Here is a 22405-nt window from a genome sequence, read left to right on the forward strand (position 1 = left end):
TGCATGAATAAATGGTGAATTGGGAAGGAGCTGTTCGTGTTGTCTTCACTCTTGACCTTCATTCTACCCTTTTTTAGTGAGGACTCGATATACTTTTTGTATCCACGACAGTTCCGGAAAGAATTTACCAAATATCATCTATTGTGGGACACTGTGAATTCCCCGGGGTATATTTAAAACTATTCATTCTAATCTTATGATTTGAGATTAATGAGTCAGTCTTAATTTGGAGGCCTCAGGATTAATACTTTTGCTTTAGTATGTACACTATTTAGGGCTTTAATGACTAACTTGTCCCATACAATAAACACATTGAGTCTTGCTAAAGCACTTCATATCCATTACCAGACTACAAGTCATGACACTGTAATGATTTTAAACAATGGTATTGTTTGGTGAAAGTCCAACTTGTTCAGATTAATGCAGTGCTTCATCAGTGTTTGAAGTTTGATGACAATCCACTAGGGTGCTTGACCTTGACCCAACAACCCTGATATTCAAATTAACATCATAGTTATTTGTAAGAATGTAAGGTTTGATCAAATTTTCATAAGGAATTAAGCTGCTAGCTTGCTGACAACAATTTTCTAAAAAATAGTAATGGTGACCTTGACCTAAAAATTCTGAGACTCAAACTTCATGATATTTTGATGCCTTTTGTGTGCTGACCTTCAATAGGACCCAATATTCCTGAAATATGAAGTCATACAAAATATTTTGATGTTATATAAGCGTGTGAAGTTTGATGGGAATCCATCAAGCATGTATGTATTAATGTAAACAGACAGATAGATGAAGAAGAAAACTATCCCCTCCCCCTGGTTTCAGCAGTAGGCAACTAAAACAAAGTTTCACATCAGCATGAAAACTACTCACCTATCAAGAAGCAGTTCAAGATTGTTCCCTGGAAATAAAAGAAAATTGAGGTGTAAAACTTGCATAAAACAATGCTATAAAGCCTAATAATTTGATGGGCATCTACTATTAAGGTCTGACTCCTATAATTGTGTTATACATTCAGGTACATGTAATTTGAAATTCTTTGAATCTTAGTGTATCACCACCAGCCCTCAGCTTAACAGGCAGCTACAGATTTATTGCATGCACAAAACACTTTCAATAGCTAATTGTTGTTCTGCAGATAGTACCTGCTAGGTATGTTTTGATGGAGATGGAATCAACACATGAGCGATGGATCTGTCAGACTGGCAAGGTTGTATTATTCAGAAAGGACAACAGAACATAATCTGTTTTCTAGTTTAGTGACAGCGTGATTGATTTGATTCAATGTTGTCTTTTCCAAAACCACTTGTGCCTGCTATTTAATTAGAGTTTTAATTTTGTTAATTTTCCCCAATGTTGGCTAATATCATTGAAGATTTTACCATTGAAGATTGACTGCATGCACCAAGGACAACAAACCCATAATCACAGATTTCCCAATATGTGCGTGAAGTATTTGTAGAATTAAAAAACCATCAGTAGTAGAGCTTAATAGAATTGCTCTCCCATCTTTTAACTGTATATGTAGTTTCTATACCAACAATTATCTACAAAGAAACAGGGATATATTCTCCTCTGAGAAATGTCCCTTGTTAAGCCTGAGATGACAACACAACAAATTCTTTATTAACAAAGTTGAACATCTGAAATTATCTATTCCAAATTTCTGTCTTTTTAATTTCAGTTCTTCCATTCCATCTCATGTTGGCTTTGGTCCCTCTGTCCTCAGATATGGGACACCTTTCATATACCAAATATTAAATTCCCTTGAATTCCCTTCTATGTCATAGTATCTATAAATCCCTTTACCTATACTAGAGGGGTAGTATTTAAAACATTAACTAGATAAAGTTTGTTTCCTTAAGATATCCTACCATATTTAATCCAAGTTTGCAGGGACCTCTAAGGATGATTGATAATCCCTGGCAGCAAGATTAGGTCTTAGATGAGGTCCTAGCTATACGAAACAAGATGTGTTTAAGAAACACTATGCCCATGGTTGCAACAAAATTCTGAAGTGGAACAGTAAAACTGTGCTGTGTAAGGCATGTGCTAATTGCATGCATACTTTGTGAAACACATATATCTTCATTATGAATTTTTATTTACATTTTCAAATGTAAGTCAAAGATCACTGTCAAGGTCACATGGTGAAAAATTTTGGTACTACCAGAAAGGTGCCAAATAAGAAAGCCATACCTCTTGCAGTGCATAGTTTTTGGCAAGGTTGAAGTTGATAACAGACAGACAAGCAAACAGAGAGCACAAAAACAATATGGCCCCGATATTTTGATCTGGGAGCATAAAAAAATAACTTTTAATGTTGAACATGCTTGAATCAAATACACTGTTTGAGTCAAATACTGCATGTGTGTCAAATATATTTTGTGTTCCATCCCCTCTAAATTTTTCCTAAATTTCCTTTTTTGTGTCGAATGTTCAGGCAGCACTTTGTCTCGCCATGAAAATTTCCTGGCTTTGGTTTGAATGATGGAGTGTGATTGGTCAGAGGTATCTGCGCTAACTAGCCTATTATAATTTTCGATCAAACATTAATCCCTGTGTTTACACAGGTGCACAGGTGAAAATTAGATTTCATTTCAGTAATAATTACCATAACTTTAGTATGCATATATGATACCTACACCAATCTTTCTATCCCAAAAACAAAAGATTCAAAAATCCCGCCCTCTCTACAGTCCCATAAGCCATCACAGCAGAAACAAAGAGTGAGAGGAGCCAAATTGAGGGGCATCCAGGCAGAGAAGGAAAAGTGGAGGATAGGGTGGGATTCCATTAAGATATGGTAAGTATCACATCATGAAAATTGGTTTCACATGAAAAACTTTAAATTTAAAGAATTCTTTTTAAGAATCAGGCAACTAAACTTAAAACAAAAATACTGTAGTCTGTTAACAGCGAATCTACAGTGTTTTGCTTATTTTTTTATATACGTAGTTGCCACAGCTTTCACCTTTTCATAATTCATCTCAGTGCTACATGTTATATCAATGTAGAATGTTCATGAGTACATATTTATTGAGTTTTATCTTTAAAACATTGTTGACAGAACATGTTACTCTTAAGAATATAAATAAGAGTACAATGTTTACTTTGGGTTTCAATTTCACTAAGTTATGTGCATCAAAGTGGGTGTGTATCCATACATGTGCTACAATTCAATGACAAGTGTTTCACATTACCTTTTTTGTTTCATATTTGTACTTATAAATGCTTATCTAAACAAAACAATTTTAGTGTATAACATTACAAAATATTTTTATTTATTTATAACTTGTTCATTACTATCAGGCCATGCTATGAGACACGTATAAATGAATATATGGTCAATCTATGATTCAAAATGTTTCTGTTCACAGGAACATGGCTAAGTCAACCATTGGATAAGTCAAATATTTCATTTGGTCCCGTTGACTTTTGACTGTATTGTGAATTAAACCTAACTGTTGAGACTGAGGAAGGAGTAGATTTTAAAATCTTTCATTTACCGTCCTGAAAGAGCAAAACTCAAGGTCTATAATTGTAGAGGTATAGAAAACTGCATGAAAAAGGGAGGTGCAAATTTTCAAGTCATTCTCACACTAATTACCTAATTTGAAGAGAATTTGATAAAAAAAAAACATATGCTGAGATTGGTTTTATAAGCTATGGGACACATAAACAAAATTGTAACCAATGAAAATTATCAGAAAAGTTTGATGGATTTTGCTCAATAGTTAGCTAAAAGGGCTACAATAGTTTTGTTAGATTTTCTCATCTGAAAAAATCATTTTAAGTTAAAGTTTGCTATGAATTATCCCTGAATACTTTAATAATAAGTCTGGATGTAGGCAAGGTGATCTACCTAGATCAACTTAACAGCACCATCCCAGCATGACACATTACCATAAACGTCTACCTATCATATGGTATTTGGTGACTTTTTGAAGCCATTAAATATACATGTGTGAACCTATTTCAACTTCTTAGTCTAATTGAAATGCATTGGTAGATTGTAAAACCCAACACATACAATTCTGCATGAAGTCAACAGAACACAGACTTGTAATTCAGTATACACCATTCAATATCCATTGATAAAAAAAAAATGTATGAAATACTCATTATCATGTCTATGTTGTGGTGAAATGAATGCAGGGTTGAGACTGGTTTGTCTGTGTTAAGGGATTAGTCTGGGAGAGCTTTAGGTATGATAACGGATTAATACAGTGTTAGATATCTCCTACATAGGCTAGCTGTCACGCCACACAGTCATAATGTTTCACCAAGAGAAGATTAGCGTCTCGCTCACAGCCAAAACAGATAAGGACTTTCTCCTAACATTTTTAATTTAGTTAATGGGATTTCCTGATCACCTTTACCTTGGAAATAAGGCCACTATGAAGTTTGCCCTCCGATATATAAACAAAATGTAAAATGGGGCAAAGCCACAATTGGCCGGGTTGCGGGATGAGTGCAATGTTATATGGGTATTTATAAGACAGTTAAGGATGTTTCATTTGTTGAAAATGAATAGAGTATTTGTTATAAGAGAGAAAGTTTGGTTGAATTTTATGAATTGGTGCAGTTTGTAGTAGTTTCTGAGAAACTGTGATAACAAGAAAAGTTTCAGAAAATGACTAAGTTCCAAAGCCGGGAAAATCTAGAAAAATGTCCGGAATAAATCCATAATACAAGGGCCACATCTTCAACATATATATAAACATCCTACAAAGTTTCAAGTTTCTACATCAAAAACTCTAGGAGGAGTTAATTCTACAAAACTGGTACACCTTTTCCCCGCCCGCCCGACATTCACCATACTATAACCGGGATTTGCACTATACACAACCCGGCCAAAAATTTTCAAAATTACTTCAGTAGCATGCTTGTCTTAACATAGTCATTACAGTAAAATAATCATTTTCAAAACTTAAGTTTAATTCCATTTTTTTGAAAATAAATTGCAATAACATTTTCTACTCTACACAAAACAAACAAGATTAAAAGAAAGTGCATCTGAGAAAAAGACTTCTCTCATAGTTAACCTACTCAATATCTACCGAAGTCCTCTTAACACAACTTTATAGGAAACCACCTACACAAATTCACACAGGTTTTATTAACACAAGTTTCAACTCAATCATTTCATTCAAATCAGTACGAATGACTGGAGTTACTGTGTTTTATTTACTGTCAGAGATACCAGGCTTACGAGTTCATAAAACCTTGTGCTGATACATTCATTGCTGAAGTAGAACAAAACCATTACTTGAATAGCATACCTCAACCAATCCCAAATTACATCAAACAAATTGGCTAATAAAGATTCTCATACTGATGACAAAGTTTGTAGTAAGCTATTCATTACAAGATAGAAAGAAAACTTGATAGAAAAAATCAGCTTTTTAGCATGCACATCATATACAGCTATATATGTAGTACAGACATACAAACACTTTCGTCTTTTCTATGGAAGTGTAGAATCCAATTCTCACGATTTGTCTGTAAGCTGGCAATATTTCAATGCTTGGTGTTCTTACAAACGTAAAGGGAACATTGTATCAGATCTTTACACCTTACTTACAGTGAGATATTGCATCCAACAACACTTACCATAGAGCTCTGTTCTGATGTCAGAAATATGGTAGTGACTTTAAATCACATGAATCATTACAACTCATAGAAGATTCAAACACAGACATTCCAAACACACAGGTGATACAAACACACAGGTGATACAAACACACAGGTGATACAAACACACAGTCATTCCAAACACACAGGTGATACAAACACACAGGTGATACAAACACACAGTCATTCCAAACACACAGGTGATACAAACACACAGTCATTCCAAACACACAGGTGATACAAACACACAGTCATTCCAAACACACAGGTGATACAAACACACAGGTGATACAAACACACAGTCATTCCAAACACACAGGTGATACAAACACACAGTTTCCAAACACACCAAACACACAGGTGTTACAAACACACAGACTTTCCAAACACACAGGTGATACAAACACACAGTCATTCCAAACACACAGGTGATACAAACACACAGTCATTCCAAACACACAGGTGATACAAACACACAGTCATTCCAAACACACAGGTGATACAAACACACAGTCATTCCAAACACACAGGTGATACAAACACACATTCCAAACACACAGGTGATACAAACACACAGTCATTCCAAACACACAGGTGATACAAACACACAGTCATTCCAAACACACAGGTGATACAAACACACAGGTGATACAAACACACAGTCATTCCAAACACACAGGTGATACAAACACACAGTCATTCCAAACACAAAGGTGATACAAACACACAGGTGATACAAACACACAGACATTCCAAACACACAGGTGATACAAACACACAGTCATTCCAAACACACAGGTGATACAAAAACACAGTCATTCCAAGCACACAGGTGATATAAACACACAGGTGATACAAACACACAGACATTCCAAACACACAGGTGATACAAACACACAGACATTCCAAACACACAGGTGATACAAACACACAGGTGATACAACACACAGACATTCCAAACACACAAACACACAGACATTCCAAACACACAGGTGATACAAACACACAGACATTCCAAACACACAGGTGATACAAACACACAGACAGTCCAAACACACAGGTGATACAAACACACAGACATTCCAAACACACAGGTGATACAAACACACAGACATTCCAAACACACAGGTGATACAAACACACAGACATTCCAAACACACAGGTGATACAAACACACAGACATTCCAAACACACAGGTGATACAAACACACAGACATTCCAAACACACAGGTGATACAAACACACAGACATTCCAAACACACAGGTGATACAAACACACAGACATTCCAAACACACAGGTGATACAAACACACAGACATTCCAAACACACAGGTGATACAAACACACAGACATTCCAAACACACAGGTGATACAAACACACAGACATTCCAAACACACAGGTGATACAAACACACAGACATTCCAAACACACAGGTGATACAAACACACAGACATTCCAAACACACAGGTGATACAAACACACAGACATTCCAAACACACAGGTGATACAAACACACAGACATTCCAAACACACAGGTGATACAAACACACAGACATTCCAAACACACAGGTGATACAAACACACAGACATTCCAAACACACAGGTGATACAAACACACAGACATTCCAAACACACAGGTGATACAAACACACAGACATTCCAAACACACAGGTGATACAAACACACACACACATTCCAAACACACAGGTGATACAAACACACAGACATTCCAAACACACAGGTGATACAAACACACAGACATTCCAAACACACAGGTGATACAAACACACAGACATTCCAAACACACAGGTGATACAAACACACAGACATTCCAAACACACAGGTGATACAAACACACAGACATTCCAAACACACAGGTGATACAAACACAACACACACACATGATACAAACACAAACACACAGGTGATACAAACACACAGACATTCCAAACACACAGGTGATACAAACACACAGACATTCCAAACACACAGGTGATACAAACACACAGACATTCCAAACACACAGGTGATACAAACACACAGACATTCCAAACACACAGGTGATACAAACACACAGACATTCCAAACACACAGGTGATACAAACACACAGACATTCCAAACACACAGGTGATACAAACACACAGACATACCAAACACACAGGTGATACAAACACACAGGTGATACAAACACACAGACATTCCAAACACACAGGTGATACAAACACAAAGTCATTCCAAACACACAGGTGATACAAACACACAAACACACACACATTACAAACACAAACACACAGGTGATACAAACACACAGACATTCCAAACACACAGGTGATACAAACACACAGACATTCCAAACACACAGGTGATACAAACACACAGACATTCCAAACACACAGGTGATACAAACACACAGACATTCCAAACACACAGGTGATACAAACACACAGACATTCCAAACACACAGGTGATACAAACACACAGACATTCCAAACACACAGGTGATACAAACACAGACATTCCAAACACACAGGTGATACAAACACACAGACATTCCAAACACACAGGTGATACAAACACACAGACATTCCAAACACACCAAACACACAGGTGATACAAACACACAGACATTCCAAACACACAGGTGATACAAACACACACAAACACACAGGTGATACAAACACACAGACATTCCAAACACACAGGTGATACAAACACACAGACATTCCAAACACACAGGTGATACAAACACACAGACATTCCAAACACACAGGTGATACAAACACACAGACATTCCAAACACACAGGTGATACAAACACACAGACATTCCAAACACACAGGTGATACAAACACACAGACATTCCAAACACAACACACAGACATTCCAAACACACAGGTGATACAAACACACAGACATTCCAAACACACAGGTGATACAAACACACAGACATTCCAAACACACAGGTGATACAAACACACAGACATTCCAAACACACAGGTGATACAAACACACAGACATTCCAAACACACATTCCAAACACACAAACACACAGAACACACACAGGTGATACAAACAACACACACACACATTACAAACACACCAAACACACAGGTGATACAAACACACAGACATTCCAAACACACAGGTGATACAAACACACAGACATTCCAAACACACAGGTGATACAAACACACAGACATTCCAAACACACAGGTGATACAAACACACAGACATTCCAAACACACAGGTGATACAAACACACAGACATTCCAAACACACAGGTGATACAAACACACAGACATTCCAAACACACAGGTGATACAAACACACAGACATTCCAAACACACAGGTGATACAAACACACAGACATTCCAAACACACAGGTGATACAAACACACAGACATTCCAAACACACATTACAAACACACAGAAACACACAGGTGATACAAACACACAGACATTCCAAACACACAGGTGATACAAACACACAGACATTCCAAACACACAGGTGATACAAACACACAGACATTCCAAACACACAGGTGATACAAACACACAGACATTCCAAACACACAGGTGATACAAACACACAGTGGATACAAACACACAGACATTCCAAACACACAGGTGATACAAACACAGACATTCCAAACACACAGGTGATACAAACACACAGACATTCCAAACACACAGGTGATACAAACACACAGACATTCCAAACACACAGGTGATACAAACACACAGACATTCCAAACACACAGGTGATACAAACACACAGTCATTCCAAACACACAGGTGATACAAACACACAGACATTCCAAACACACAGGTGATACAAACACACAGACATTCCAAACACACAGGTGATACAAACACACAGACATTCCAAACACACAGGTGATACAAACACACAGACATTCCAAACACACAGGTGATACAAACACACAGTCATTCCAAACACACAGGTGATACAAACACACAGACATTCCAAACACACAGGTGATACAAACACACAGTCATTCCAAACACACAGGTGATACAAACACACAGGTGATACAAACACACAGACATTCCAAACACACAGGTGATACAAACACACAGACATTCCAAACACACAGGTGATACAAACACACAGACATTCCAAACACACAGGTGATACAAACACACAGACATACCAAACACACAGGTGATACAAACACACAGACATTCCAAACACACAGGTGATACAAACACACAGACATTCCAAACACACAGGTGATTCAAACACACAGACATTCCAAACACACAGGTGATTCAAACACATTGACCAAACACAGAAGTGATTGAAACTTCATTCAAGAAACTTATCAGCCAAATATCATGATGCTAATTGGCCTCTTTGTCTTTGAGAATCAGTTGTTTGAAGAAAAAAGTTGAATGTTGAACAGACATTTGAGGACAGAATCACAATGGTAGACAAACACCATGCCAGCCCTTCAGGTAAAGCGAGCTAAAAACCATTTATTTGTCATTTAATAAATTTTATCACTTGTCAATAAACCAATAAATACTTACAATGACTGCATAGATTATAATAGTGCCAACATTTTCAAAGAATGTCCTGTCATGGAGACTGTATGCAGACTCCAAGATGATCCTGTCAAAGACAAAAGTGTAATTCATTAACTTAGTTTAGGTCAAACAAAACTTGAGATTACACTTGCTCGAAAATATGATATCAAAGAAATAAACTTGATTAACAAACACACATGAAGTTGATGCAATGTAATTTATATCTAAATTTCAAATACGCCAGCATGATGACAAAGAGTCTAGCATCTTTTAAATTCCAGTCATTAAAGCCTTCCTATTCAGAAAAAAACAAAACCTTGAATTGATCATTAATTTTCCTTATTGCAGAGAAAAGATTAATGATCTCCTGTACTCCAGAGCAAGATCTCTTAAAACGATCATTGATCTCCAGTTTTTAAAAAAAAAAAAAAAAAAAATCCTTAAAAGGGTGAACGATCTCCTGTTTCGTGAAGCAAGATCCCATGCAAAGAAAAAAATATCACTGATGAATGACTCCAATAAAATGTAAAATATTTAAAAGATTTGTAAACATATCAACTGGACGTTTGAATGTGTTAAATAAAACCATGTTATTCTTTCAATTATTAGCAACATTTGATAACAAAAAAGGAAAATAAACAATATATAGAGAAACAGTGAATCAACATTTCAACAATGTACTGATGTTATGCTGGTCCTTATGCCTAGGAATTTGAAAAAAATTCACTTACAAACAGCATATGTCAAAATTATACTTACTAGATGACAAAGTTCAAAACAGATCCAAAGAACATTTTTACCCATGATCCTTAACATACACCCTAAACCCTTTCAAGATGTCATGACCTCACAAAGAATGTGTTTGATCAGATAGACATTTCTGTGAATTCTAAATCTGGCCACAATATTATGACAGGGGCTGTCAAGTTGGAAAGGATTTGTCAGTGCAGTCCACAAAATAATTTGGTGTCATTAAGCAGGAGCTGGGACATTTGAAAATTTTGAAATGAAAGGTATGCAAATAAAATGCCCAAATATTGTTGTCATTCTTAATGTCATAATTAAATGTTGTTGTAAAAATAAATAAATAATGATAACAAAGTAGACAGCCCTGAAATATACCTCGATGTATTAGTAAACGTACTAGGATTTAATTGTAACATTGTTTTCAAAAGTGTTAAGATAAAATGAATCCAGGTGGAGGATTTCCACAGTTGCTCTTGTTTCCTCACACAGATAGACCCCTCACATGCTTCAACTTAGGCTAACGAGAGTAATATATACACAGACTTTTCTTATTTATTTTTACAATTTTTATAAATCGAAAGTATATAGTGACATTGAACTCTGAATCCTGAATCCTGAAGTATAAAATTACATAAGAAAAAGTCATATCTGACATTTGCATGTTTTATAGATGTTGTAAATTAAAGATTAGAGTGACCTTGAACTCTGAATCCTGAATCCTGAAGTATAAAATTACATTAGAAAAAGTCATATCTGACATTTGCATGTTTTATAGATGTTGTAAATTAAAGATTAGAGTGACCTTGAACTCTGAATCCTGAATCCTGAAGTATAAAATTACATTAGAAAAAGTCATATCTGACATTTGCATGTTTTATAGATGTTGTAAATTAAAGATTAGAGTGACCTTGAACTCTGAATCCTGAATCCTGAAGTATAAAATTACATTAGAAAAAGTCATATCTGACATTTGCATGTTTTATAGATGTTGTAAATTAAAGATTAGAGTGACCTTGAACTCTGAATCCTGAATCCTGAAGTATAAAATTACATTAGAAAAAGTCATATCTGACATTTGCATGTTTTATAGATGTTGTAAATTAAAGATTAGAGTGACCTTGAACTCTGAATCCTGAATCCTGAAGTATAAAATTACATTAGAAAAAGTCATATCTGACATTTGCATGTTTTATAGATGTTGTAAATTAAAGATTAGAGTGACCATGAACTCGGAAGCATAAACTTACATTAATTACTGCTATAATTTATTCACCGGGGTGATGACATAGATTTGGGGTGTGACATGACTTAAAGACAGGCATTGAAGCATGACATGGAAACACTACATGTATATGCTTGCACCCCTTCCTCAACCTCTACCAATATGATGGCATCATAAAAACAATCAATATAGACATTTGATACAGTATATATAAATGTATTACTCACGGTGGCAGTAGATAAAGGAAGAAAAGTGTGGCTCCCATTCGTGGCATGTCATCAAATTCCATGGTGGCACTAGAAGAGAATACATTGATGTGACATTAACATAGAGTTTCTTGAATGATGTTCAATTAATTATTTTTATTATCAAGACCACTCTATAGTCACAAGTAATTATACCAAAATAATACCTTAAAGGCAATCTAAAGACCTGTATCTTGTCATGATTATCATTTGACTCCCCAACCCCTTTCCCATGTCTAAATTTGGATCCATTTGTCACTAGATTGTTCTGATCCCATTTTCTCCTGTTTGGACTGTAATTTGGATGCCAGGGTCTCAGAATTAACTAGTTCCAGTGATTCATTAATCAAACTTTTCATAAATGTTCCTTATGAAGTGTAATCAAATTTGAATGACAACTTTTCATGAAGTAATAAATAGTTTGGCTGTGTGATTTAAATGCCAGCTCCAAACTAAATTAGTAGAAATAAAATGATGGGAATTATGATGAATATTAAAACATTTGTATGAGTTTTGACATAATAATTGATAAGACAGGAATATACCATTTCTGAAAACAGATTTCCACACATTTAATGTTTATTCAGATTTTTTTTTTTGTTGCTACGGAAAAAGATATTACCACTACCACAAAGTCCATTGGTTACGCTATTGGATAATAAATAATTTCCAATAAAATTTCCCTACTGCATTCGTGTAAAATTTGTCTGGCATGACCAGTCACCACCAACACCTTCTGAATAATCCTGTCTCCCAATGGAAAGACTCTGCATTTGTAAATGGGAGCATTTTTCTCATTGTCAGCACATTTGTTCCCAAGGGAAGGGATGATAACTCAAACATTTAAGCCAGATGTTAAAATTTTCCCGCCCTCTGTTCGTGACTGTCAATACTTAAGTGGGATTCCTGGAAAAACTACTAGACTCTTGTTTGGCAGAATGATTTGGTCACGTAAGAATAAGACATAATATTAACGGATTGCCATTGGGAGCACTTGTTGACATGGTCCTGCAACCATTTGCTTGTTGACACTGTTATTGTTCCTGACAAACTTGGTCATAAAGAACACTTGTAAACAAGGTCCAGCACCTTCTGGTTGTTGACTCTGTGTTATTGTTCCTGACAAACTTGGTCATTGAGAACACTTGTTGACATGGTTCTGCACCTTTTGGCTGTTGACACTGTGTCATTGTTCCTTACAAGCTTGGTCATTGAGAACACTTGTTGACATGGTTCTGCACCTTCTGGTTGTTGACTCTGTGTTATTGTTCCTGACAAACTTGGTCAATGAGAACACTTGTTAACAAGGTCCTGCACCTTCTGGTTGTTGACTCTGTGTTATTGTTCCTTACAAACTTGGTCATTGAGAACACTTGTTAACAAGGTCCTGCACCTTCTGGTTGTTGACTCTGTGTTATTGTTCCTTACAAACTTGGTCATTGAGAACACTTGTTGACATGGTTCTGCACCTTTTGGCTGTTGACACTGTGTCATTGTTCCTTACAAACTTGGTCATTGAGAACACTTGTTAACAAGGTCCAGCACCTTCTGGTTGTTGACTCTGTGTTATTGTTCCTGACAAACTTGGTCATTGAGAACACTTGTTGACATGATTCTGCACCTTTTGGCTGTTGACACTGTGTCATTGTTCCTTACAAACTTGGTCATTGAGAACACTTGTTAACAAGGTCCAGCACCTTCTGGTTGTTGACTCTGTGTTATTGTTCCTGACAAACTTGGTCATTGAGAACACTTGTTAACAAGGTCCTGCACTTTATGGTTGTTGACTCTGTGTTATTGTTCCTGACAAACTTGGTCATTGAGAACACTTGTTGACATGGTTCTGCACCTTTTGGCTGTTGACACTGTGTCATTGTTCCTTACAAACTTGGTCATTGAGAACACTTGTTAACAAGGTCCAGCACCTTCTGGTTGTTGACTCTGTGTTATTGTTCCTGACAAACTTGGTCATTGAGAACACTTGTTAACAAGGTCCTGCACTTTATGGTTGTTGACTCTGTGTTATTGTTGCTGACAAAAGTCTTCCTTGATCAATATACCAAGTCTTGTTAACAACATATCAAGCAATTTGTGCAACAACTAAAGGGCTTAAGTGATAAGTGATTGGCAGGTAACGACTATTTTGCCACTAATTAAAAAATCACAAGACAAATTTGTGACATTTTGAGTATCCTTTTAAAAGACAATAATGAGTGTCAGATGAAAGATATCTTTGTTTTCTTTCCTCAAGAATGAATTCGGTTCCACATTTTATCTCAATAGCAGATTACTCCGACAAGAAAAAAGATGTTTTTGTTGTCAATGGCCTGAAATACATAATTCAAGCTGTTGGAAAGGGTTTCTACAGAAGTACTAGATCTTAACAAATTGTTTCCAGACGCCACAAAAAGGCTATCTTCATTTCAATACTATCAAGGCAAGGCAGTGAAAACAGTCCCTACAATCAGGTTATGCTTGTAATACATCTGTTTCAATCAGTTGAGAAACACATTGATCATCAGTCTTACAATATTCCACAAGTCCATAATATTCTTCGTTGCTATTACATTTGATGTATATTCTGAATTTCCTCAGAAAAGGGTAGAGTAAAAAACCTCAGAATTATGGATTGTGTAATACCCACAATCTGAATATTTCTTTATTACAAGATTACATCATGATTATAATTATCTAAATTGTGAAAAAATCAAAGAAAGATGAACCCTTTTATTGCATGTTGTATAACTAGCCAAGATCAATTTCAGATAGTGTCTCCTTGTAGTAAGAGTAGTTACAGATTACTCCTTGTATTAACTGGTTATTACCTCATTGAACAACATGGAGAAGGCCCATCACATGCTATCCAGAGCTATTGAAGAAAAGGACACAATCATGACCATAAAGGAGAGAATTTAATGTAAGGAGGATTCAATAGGCCTTTATCAAATCTATTTAAACAAACTAGCTAGGGTTCAAACCCAAGATCTCTTGTTTACTAGTCTGGCATTCAACTGATCTAGCTTAAAGAAGTTCTCACTAGCCGAGCAGTATATTGCCGCTAGAATTTTTATCAGGGTTACAAACTCCCCCTCCTGGAAGTACTTGTCTTCAAGTTTCCGGAGTTAAAGTGATGCTTGTGAAAGTAACGCTAGGCACCATTCCCTACATGGACGCCAATGCAACAGAGGTCGTCATTTATCTTGTGTCTCTGCTAGGAAGTCTGACGCTCTACTAATTGAGCTAAAGAGAAGTTCTTTCTAATCTAGATGTATAATGCAGCTAGTATTTTACCACAGTTACATTGCAAGTTAAAATTGTGGTTGTCTGCAACTGATGGATCCTGTTGTTCATCCCAAGAACCTTTAACCAAAACATAATGACTCTATGTCTTTTGGATAATTAAAAGAAGTTATTTTTATCATTTTAACAAATGACACTTGTGATCTTGAAATAAATGTCAAAGACTTTGCTTAGCTTCATATAAGGTACCTTACAGCCAAATATGATGACTTTTGGTCTCCTGATCATTGACAATGAAAAAGTTGACCTCAAACAGGTGCCATTGTACCACATGAACATGTTAACATGCTTAACAAGCAAGAACAATTTATGTAACCCCCCCCCCACCCCTTCTCCTACAACAACCACCACCTTTGGCTCCATGACTGAAACCTCTTCAGACTGATATAGTATAAGGAATCACTAATTAAGGTGGAAAGATATCTTTTATTTTGGAGGAACAACAAAGAAATCAGATATCATAATTACCGACTTACTTCATGATGGCTCCAACAACCACACCAAGAATGATGAGCAGACTGAAAGTAAGAAAAAACACAATCAATTAGTAGTGTATCATCGTCTATGTATAATTGGGGAACATTTTCATACATGTATTTTGTTACTGTGGTATAAAGGCTTCAATCGCCCAGCTGACTTGTCTGTACACTATCATTCTCATTAAATACATCATTTCAAAATTCATTTGTCATTTGTAATGTGTATAATAAAAGTGAATTTTGTCATTTGTAATGTTTATAATAAAAGTATGCTATTGTGAAGTGAATGATTAGGCATGAATTGGCAATTTTTCTCATAAAAATTTATCTTTGCTGAATGCTAATCAAAATCAATAATTGGTTGAAGGCAACTTCCTACTTTCAATAATTATATGATCTCTTGATGATACGTCTCTCTGATACAGTTTTTTTTACATCATCAATACTGTACTTGGTACATTTTTACTGTTCTTCCTTAGATCCACTTCACTTAAACCTTTGCCATATATTGTCTATCTAGAAACCTGAATGTACCATTCTCTTACATGTATCAATTGTGTCAGTTTCTTGGTATTTTAACTGTTATGAGCTTCCTACTGTTTCAGACTACTGTTCGAATTATGCACCGAAAAAAAGGACAATATTTCTGTACAGACAAGAGGCTAAACTATTTCCAACACATTTTACGGATTTAACTGCTTTCATTAAGAGTAAGCTCCCTAATGGTTGATTATTCTTTTCGTAAACAATAGCTCCTAGCGATGCAGATTTAATTAGTTGATCATCAACTGAATGCCAAGTTTCTTATCACTTTGATAGGAAATGCAGCAGACCAAAAGGATCAGTATTATTTATTTGCTACCTGAAGTGTTTTAACAAATCCATCTTTGATTTCCAACCTTCAAAATGGGTTGAAATTTATAGTACAACAACTGATAGCAGTGATAAAGCATGATGATATACCTTAAAGTTTGCAGAAGATTTTGCTTACTGTCATTCATTAACACAAAGAGGCCCATAAGGCACCTGTTGCTTAACTCCCTTGGTTTGATTGAAATTGGATTATCAAAACTAAAGGAATTCTGGAGGTTTGTATCAATTCCCCAATAACCCCTACCCCTCTGCCCGTGATGGTCAGCAAAACCATTTATACAAGTTTCCATTACACAAGAATGCTTCAGATAAAATTGGATCTGAAATCACGCATTCCTACAAAAGAAAAATGAAAAAAATCTGCTCTAATTCTTCTATGGAGCACTGCCCTTCCCATCCCAGGGTCAAAGACCAAATGTTTATACAAAATTGATTCCCCTTCACCACAAGATGTTTCAGATCAAATTGGGACAGAATCTGGTCATTCCTAAACAGGAATTAAGGACTTTTGAAGAATTTGCCCTTATTGGGCCCTGCCACTTCTGTCCAAAGGGTCAAAGTGATAAAAGTTTGTTTACACACAGTTTACCTTATTATAAAGCCAAGGTAATTTTTGGAGAATGTTTGATGGACAAAAAAAAATTTTTTTTTTTTTTTGGTAACTCAAGAAATGTTCATTTATGTTCAATTTCTGGTATGGAATGTTAACATGGTGTCCAGCTTATAAGACATGGCATGTGGACCTAAAAACAATTTGTAACAAGTAACCTTTACATAATACACCATAGCCTTGTGATTTCATAGACCTTTTTAATGTAACATATTTGGCACGGATAGACATCTTAGTCCAAAGGATGCACAAAGTGTCTATTTGGTTCAACATAATATTTAGAAAGCTTTACCAAAAGAAGAAATTTATGGGACAAAAGATAAATGGCACAGCAATATTGACTAGAAAATGAGACAGATGGAAGGAAAAGAAAATGTTATGAGAGTAGAAAGGAATTCCTACCTAGTAATTAAATTACGGCATTATATAGACACAATTAGAAACAAAGGCAGAGTGCACATGACCTTGACAATAATGTCAAAGTCAAAAGCACTGTTAGAAACACTTACATCACTTCAGACAAGGTGGGAAATTCAGACATCACAGTAAAGATAATACAACACACCTAACCACAACCTACATGTACATAGGCCAAAATAAATGCCAAATTCCAAAGTTTTGTATTTCTAAATATAACCTGAATCACATATTCTTACTTATCACAGTAGTAAATGCTGGTGTCCTATCCTTAAAGGCCTGTCAGACTAAATATATATTATACAAAACCAATTTATGAAATAGAGTATTGATCGATGAGTATAAAAATTTGTAGTCCAGGAATACTATTCACAACACTCAATGATATACCACCAGTACAGGAATCTATGACAACCAAGAAAAATGATCAATGGATGTTTACGTGTAGTATGCAAAGATAAACAGTTTCTCCATGGTGATTTTTTTTTGTTTAGAATCTCATTCATAAATGTCTTTGACAATTGATTTTTGTGTAGATTGTGCCGCTAATAAACAAGTGCATGTTGTATTTCTCCTTCCTTTGTCATATTTTCAAAATCCTTCTTTAAATCAAGAGAAAGATATGTATTACAATGTAACAGATTTATCTTTATAAATGGAAAAATTTACTCTTAATATTTGAGGTTATTGTGATTATATAAGATAAATGTAAGGAGATTCCAACATTGTGGAAGTTGTAAAACAAACACGCAGGTACAATATCTTTGTAATCCTATGATTTGTCTAGAAAGATAACAGGTGTATAGAAACAATGCCTCTTTAGTGTTATTATTCATAAAGCCACCTGTAGATGCCTTTGTGGATAATGGAGAAAATAAACATCACACTGGTCAGGAACATCTCCAAGGGGATGCTTGTGTCACCACTAGTATTCCTCAACCCAGTGAGGCCTTGTTAGCCCCAACAGTAGCTGATGCTATCTTCTGTAAGACCAGGCAATCAGCCAGGATTCTAGTGCTGTCTAATTATTCCTCTGATACAGCAGTGGAACTCAGTAGGAAGTTCAAGTGATTTATAGAGTTTCTGGTTAAATGTGTTGTCTACTGTTTCACTGTGAAGGGGGTGGGGAGGAGTGGGAGGGGGAGGGTGTGCAAATGATGAGGTGGTGTTAAATAGGGGTGGAATATGTGGGCAGAAAGATGAGGGGAAACATATCTGCAGATAAGTGAGGGAGGAAGTAGGTAACAAACAAATGAGGGAAGAATGAGTGGACAGAAAAATGAGGGGAGAATGAGTGGACAGACAAATGAGGGAAGAATCGGTGGACAGACAAATGAGGGAAGAATCAGTGGACAGAGAAATGAGGGGAGAATGGGTGGACAGACAAATGAGGGAAGAATCGGTGGACAGAGAAATGAGGGGAGAATGGGTGGACAGACAAATGAGGGGAGAATGAGTGGACAGACAAATGAGGGAAGAATTGGTGGACAGACAAATGAGGGAAGAATCGGTGGACAGAGAAATGAGGGGAGAATGGGTGGACAGACAAATGAGGGAAGAATGGGTGGACAGAGAAATCAGGGAAGAATGAATGGACAGAAAATCTGTCTATAGGGACCACCACTCACACTAATACATCTGTCTATACTGACCACCACTCACACTAATACATCTGTCTATACTGACCACCACTCACACCAATACATCTGTCTATACTGACCGACACTCACACTAATACATCTGTCTATACTGACCACCACTCACACCAATACATCTGTCTATACTGACCGACACTCACACTAATACATCTGTCTATACTGACCGACACTCACACTAATACATCTGTCTATACTGACCACCACTCACACCAATACATCTGTCTATACTGACCACCACTCACACCAATACATCTGTCTATACTGACCACCACTCACACCAATACATCTGTCTATACTGACCACCACTCACACCAATACATCTGTCTATACTGACCGACACTCACACTAATACATCTGTCTATACTGACCACCACTCACACCAATACATCTGTCTATACTGACCGACACTCACACTAATACATCTGTCTTTACTGACCGACACTCACACTAATACATCTGTCTTTACTGACCACAACACAAACTGACACAGCTATGATATAATGTGTGTGGTAACAGCCATAACAATTCTTAACCCTTCATCCTGTAGTTAGTCAGATGACTAAGAGAACAGATTTACACAAAACACTTTATATAAACAGCATTGGCATTTGAGATTTTCCTGTTATGTTTAATGAAACAATACCACATTCAGATGTTCAGCCAAGAATGTGTAGAGGGATATAAATACACAAGGAGAGAAACAGATTGCAATATCTTACATTACATGTAATTTATCTGCCATCTAAATGTATGTAAATATGAAATTCTAAAGCTATATAACTGACATGGAAAATTACTTTTTCACCTGAGCTGCAAAAAAAATCAAAGAACTTCAAGTCAGGCATGCCTTGGGAAAAGGTCAATTTAAAGGTCAAAAATGGTCAAGTAAGTCCTACATTTCAATCAGTAAAGTATACTTGTCATTTGCACATCTCATTACACTGTAAAGGTATGTCAAAGGTCAATATATAGGTCATCAAAGGTCACAGAGGAGCCCTCAAGACATATACCACTGGAACACAGCTGGCCAGGATAATGTGACCTTGTGTTTCAGTGGTGTAGGTCTAGAGGACACCTCTGGTGGTCAGGATGTGACCTTGTGTTTCAGTGGTGTAAGTCTAGAGGACACCTCTGGTGGTCAGGATATGACTTTGTGTTTCAGTGGTGTAAGTCTAGAGGACACTTCTAGTGGTCAGGATATGACTTTGTGTTTCAGTGGTGTAGGTCTTAAGGACACATTTGGAGGTTGGGATGTGACCTAGTGTCGTAGTGACATAGGTCTAGAGGACACCTCTGGTGGTCAGGATGTGACCTTGTGTTTCAGTGATGTAAGTCTAGAGGACACCTCTGGTGGTCAGGATGTGACCTTGTGTTTCAGTGATGTAAGTCTAAGGGACACCTCTGGTGGTCAGGATATGACTTTGTGTTTCAGTGGTGTAGATCTTAAGGACACATTTGGAGGTTGGGATGTGACCTAGTGTCGTAGTGACATAGGTCTAGAGGACACCTCTGGTGGTCAGGATGTGACCTTGTGTTTCAGTGATGTAAGTCTAGAGGACACCTCTGGTGGTCAGGATCTGACCTTGTGTTTCAGTGATGTAAGTCTAGGGGACACCTCTGTTAGTCAGGACGTGCCTTGTGCTTCAGTTAGATTGGTCTAGAGCACACCTCTGATGGTCAGGACATGACCTTGTGTTCCAGTGTTTTGTATCCTGAAGGCACTTTATTTCTATTTTTCTAATAAGTTACTTCAGTGTCCACTTTGGTTCAAACATTTCAGTAGATGACACTGTCTCCTTTGCTCTTCATCAACATTGTGAATTCAAGTAATGTATTTTCCCATCTCCCAATATAGCATACACATTCCTCATTAACATTCAACATTCCTACTTTCACTAATGCCTTTCTTACATATGTTCAGGCAAAATTGAATTAGCAAACTTGATTTCAAATTATCAAACACCGTGGGTCACAATCCAGAATACTCATAATTAGAGTCAAACAGATAATGGATTTTTTCTTAATGTCATGTATTTAGTGAAATACTTTGATATTAAATGTCTGTATAGCCCATAAAGGGGATTGTAGATAACATTTCATAATCCTCAATAAATTTCTCCTGTCTCCAGAACAATTCAGCTTCATTAGAGAGAGTCAATAAGTGTAGAGATGTTAATACTTGGTATGGTGGTACAGCAGTAAGGACATTGGTCACTTCTCACCACGGAATGGTCAGTGTCATTCAGAAATTGGACATATAAGTGTAACCTGCCTTAACTGACATGGGTTATCACTTGGTATTGTGATTGGTTCCTTCCATATACTGTATATTTTAATTGTTGTAGATCAGCATCTCTTTCTCCATTATACGGGCAACACTTACAGTTTTGGTGCCTGAAAAAGTCTGACAATTTCTCAGCTGTCTATGTCATGCTCCACTTATTATCATGTTTGTCTATGATGAATAAGAAGCGATATTAAGTGGTTTCTACCATGTTCTTATCACTGTCAGAAAACAGATATTTTAAGTCGATTATAGAAATATTTCTCAAGCACTTTCCTATGAAACAACTAACCTGAGTGTGGAACTTAGGAGAAAAGGGTTGTCATGACAGAATCAACCCTGGTGTGTAACCTAAGAGATCACAGATATGAAGATAGA

The 22405-nt window shown here is 36.4% G+C and overlaps 1 protein-coding gene across 1 annotated transcript in view; it reads right to left on the bottom strand.

Moving 5' to 3' along the window:
- The window catches only part of LOC132544307 (sodium/hydrogen exchanger 1-like), an 89230-nt gene that overhangs the window by 34731 nt on the left and 32094 nt on the right, over positions 1-22405 (bottom strand). Inside the window, exons 4-7 of the mRNA XM_060207883.1 lie at positions 16183-16224; positions 12389-12457; positions 10196-10277; positions 877-904 (exon numbers count right to left, since the gene is read on the bottom strand). Of these exons, the coding sequence (XP_060063866.1) occupies positions 877-904; positions 10196-10277; positions 12389-12457; positions 16183-16224 (221 nt within the window). The remainder of the gene's footprint in view (positions 1-876; positions 905-10195; positions 10278-12388; positions 12458-16182; positions 16225-22405) is intronic.

The sequence above is a fragment of the Ylistrum balloti genome, unplaced genomic scaffold, assembly GCF_031769215.1.
Source record: "Ylistrum balloti isolate Yb309-2 unplaced genomic scaffold, AGI_CSIRO_Ybal_v1 Utg369790, whole genome shotgun sequence".
Lineage (NCBI taxonomy): Eukaryota > Metazoa > Mollusca > Bivalvia > Pectinida > Pectinidae > Ylistrum > Ylistrum balloti.